Genomic DNA, 2,426 nt, shown 5'->3' on the forward strand with positions numbered 1-2,426 from the left:
CCTCTGGCTGCAGGACAATGCAGCTGCAGCTCCTGGAGCCATCTCCTCAAGCTGGAACATGCCAATGCCTGCAGAGCCTGTGAGTACATTCTCTGCTTGTCTCTTGTGCAGAGCAGCCAGGGGTGCCCAGGGCTGTCCTGCAGAGCAGGGTCCTGCAGCCCAGGGCGCTGTGCTGGGGCAGGGACTCTGCTGCCTGCCAGGGACAACTCTCAGCCAGCCCTGGCAGCTGCTCCCAGCACTGGGGGACAAGATCTGGCTGGGAGGAGACAGCTGGTGGGGCTTGGGAGTGTTCTCCTTGTGTGGGGAGGGTGCTGCATTGTTCAGGACTGCTCCCAGAATGGCATTTAACTGCAGAACATTTCTAAGTAGATTATACAGGGAGCACAGCAAGGGAGAACCTGAATAAAAGGGAAAATCTGCTTTTTTAATCTACTTCTCTAGGTTGCATGGTTGGGAAATTGCACATAGATATTCATCTCTCCATTCAGGTGGAAAAAAAGCAAATTTCTCTCTGATCTGAATAAAGCAGGCAGTTACAAAAATCAGCACAGAGCCCCTTAGAGGCAGCATCAGTTTCACTTTTCCAGCCTCCTCAGGGTTGCTCTGAGGTTGCCATCAGAGCCTGCAGAGCCAGAGCTGCCCCTGGGCAGTGCCTGAGCTGGGAGGGCTCTGCAGGGCAGAGCTGAGCCCCCAGGGCTGGGCTGGGCTCTGGCAGCACTGGCAGGGCCCAGCCCTGGGTGCAGGGAAGCAGCTGCTGGCAGGGACAGCTCCAGGCAGCAGAGCCCTGGGCAGGCAGTGGGGGGAAAGTGCCCCCAGGCTGTGCTGGGATATTTCAAGTCCTCTCCAAACCCAACTATTCCATGATTACTTTTCTTACAGATCCCCATGCCAAGACAGAAGAAATGTCCAACAGCAGCTCCATCAGGCACTTCCTGCTGCTGGCATTGGCAGACACGCGGCAGCTGCAGCTCCTGCACTTCTGCCTCTTGCTGGGCATCTCCCTGGCTGCCCTCCTGGGCAACGGCCTCATCATCAGCGCCGTAGCCTGCGGCCACCACCTGCACACGCCCATGTTCTTCTTCCTGCTCAACCTGGCCCTCGCTGACCTGGGCTCCATCTGCACCACTGTCCCCAAAGCCATGCACAATTCCCTCTGGGACACCAGCAACATCTCCTACACAGGATGTGCTGCTCAGCTCTTTTTCTTTGTTTTCTGCGCTACAGCAGAGTATTTCCTCCTGACCGTGATGTGCTACGACCGCTACGTGTCCATCTGCAAACCCCTGCACTACGGGACCCTCCTGGGCAGCAGAGCTTGTGCCCACATGGCAGCAGCTGCCTGGGCCAGTGCCTTACTCTATTCACTGCTGCACACGGCCAATACATTTTCCCTGCCCCTGTGCCATGGCAATGTCCTGGGCCAGTTCTTCTGTGAAATCCCTCAGATCCTCAAGCTCTCCTGCTCCAAATCCCACCTCAGGGAAGTGGGGCTCATTGCTGTTAGTGTCTGTTTGGTACTTGGTTGTTTTGTGTTCATTGTTTTCTCCTATGTGCAGATCTTCAGGGCTGTGCTGAGGATCCCCTCTGAGCACGGACAGCACAAAGCCTTTTCCACCTGCCTCCCTCACCTGGCTGTGGTCTCCCTGTTCCTCAGCACTGCAATGTTTTCCTACGTGAAGCCTCCCTCCATCTCCTCTCCATCCCTGGATCTGGCCCTGTCAGTTCTGTACTCGGTGGTGCCCCCAGCCCTGAACCCCCTCATCTACAGCCTGAGGAACCAGGAGCTCAAGGCTGCAGTGTGGAGACTGATGACTGGATGCTTTTAGAAACATTAAACTGTTAGCCAGCTTCTGCAAATCACTTGTAATGAAAGTAATCTTAGATCCTTCTTGTTCATTTAATTTTGGGGGTTGCTTTTCATTGTTTTATTTTTTTCATATTGTCCACAAATTAATGTCAATCTTTGTGCCATTTCTCCTTTTGTTTCCCTCCACCTTCCCTGTGACCATAGACTGTGTCAATAAGGGGTTGTGCTCTCGGTGGCTTTAAATGAGCTAAAGGATCTTTCCCAGCAGAGTTTTCTGCAGAGATGCCCTTTTGTTGCCTTCTCTGGAGCTGCGGCAGCAATGTCTGTGTGCAGAGCTGGGGCAGATCAGTGCTGGCCCAGCAGCTGTGCCCAGCAGCAGCAGCAGCAGCACTTGGTGTTGCCAGTGCTGCTGCCATGGCCCTGCCCCGCTGCCCTGGTGGCCCTGGTGTTGCTGCAGGGCCTGAGTGCTCTCGGGGCTGGGCACAGCCCTGGGGGTGGCAGTGCCGGGGCTGCAGCAGGGACAGGCCATGGGCACTGCTGGGGCAGCGCTGACGCCTCAGGCCAGGCCCTGGGGGCTCCAGGCTCCTTGCCCAGGCTCTCTCAAGAACACGGCCAGGCC

At 56.1% G+C, this 2,426-nt stretch overlaps 1 protein-coding gene across 1 annotated transcript; it reads left to right on the top strand.

Moving 5' to 3' along the window:
• Window positions 1-902: 902 nt before the first annotated feature.
• LOC143692728 (olfactory receptor 14J1-like) lies at window positions 903-1,826 on the top strand. The gene has a single exon (XM_077172971.1). It carries the CDS (start codon window positions 903-905, stop codon window positions 1,824-1,826), a length of 924 nt encoding a protein of 307 aa, XP_077029086.1.
• The last annotated feature ends 600 nt before the right edge of the window (window positions 1,827-2,426 follow it).

This window comes from Agelaius phoeniceus, assembly GCF_051311805.1.
Source record: "Agelaius phoeniceus isolate bAgePho1 chromosome W unlocalized genomic scaffold, bAgePho1.hap1 SUPER_W_unloc_2, whole genome shotgun sequence".
NCBI lineage: Eukaryota > Metazoa > Chordata > Aves > Passeriformes > Icteridae > Agelaius > Agelaius phoeniceus.

What these genes read in the sequence shown, in the direction of transcription:
- LOC143692728 (XM_077172971.1), top strand. Translation starts at nt 903, where the DNA reads ATGTCCAACAGCAGCTCCATCAGGCACTTCCTGCTGCTGGCATTGGCA.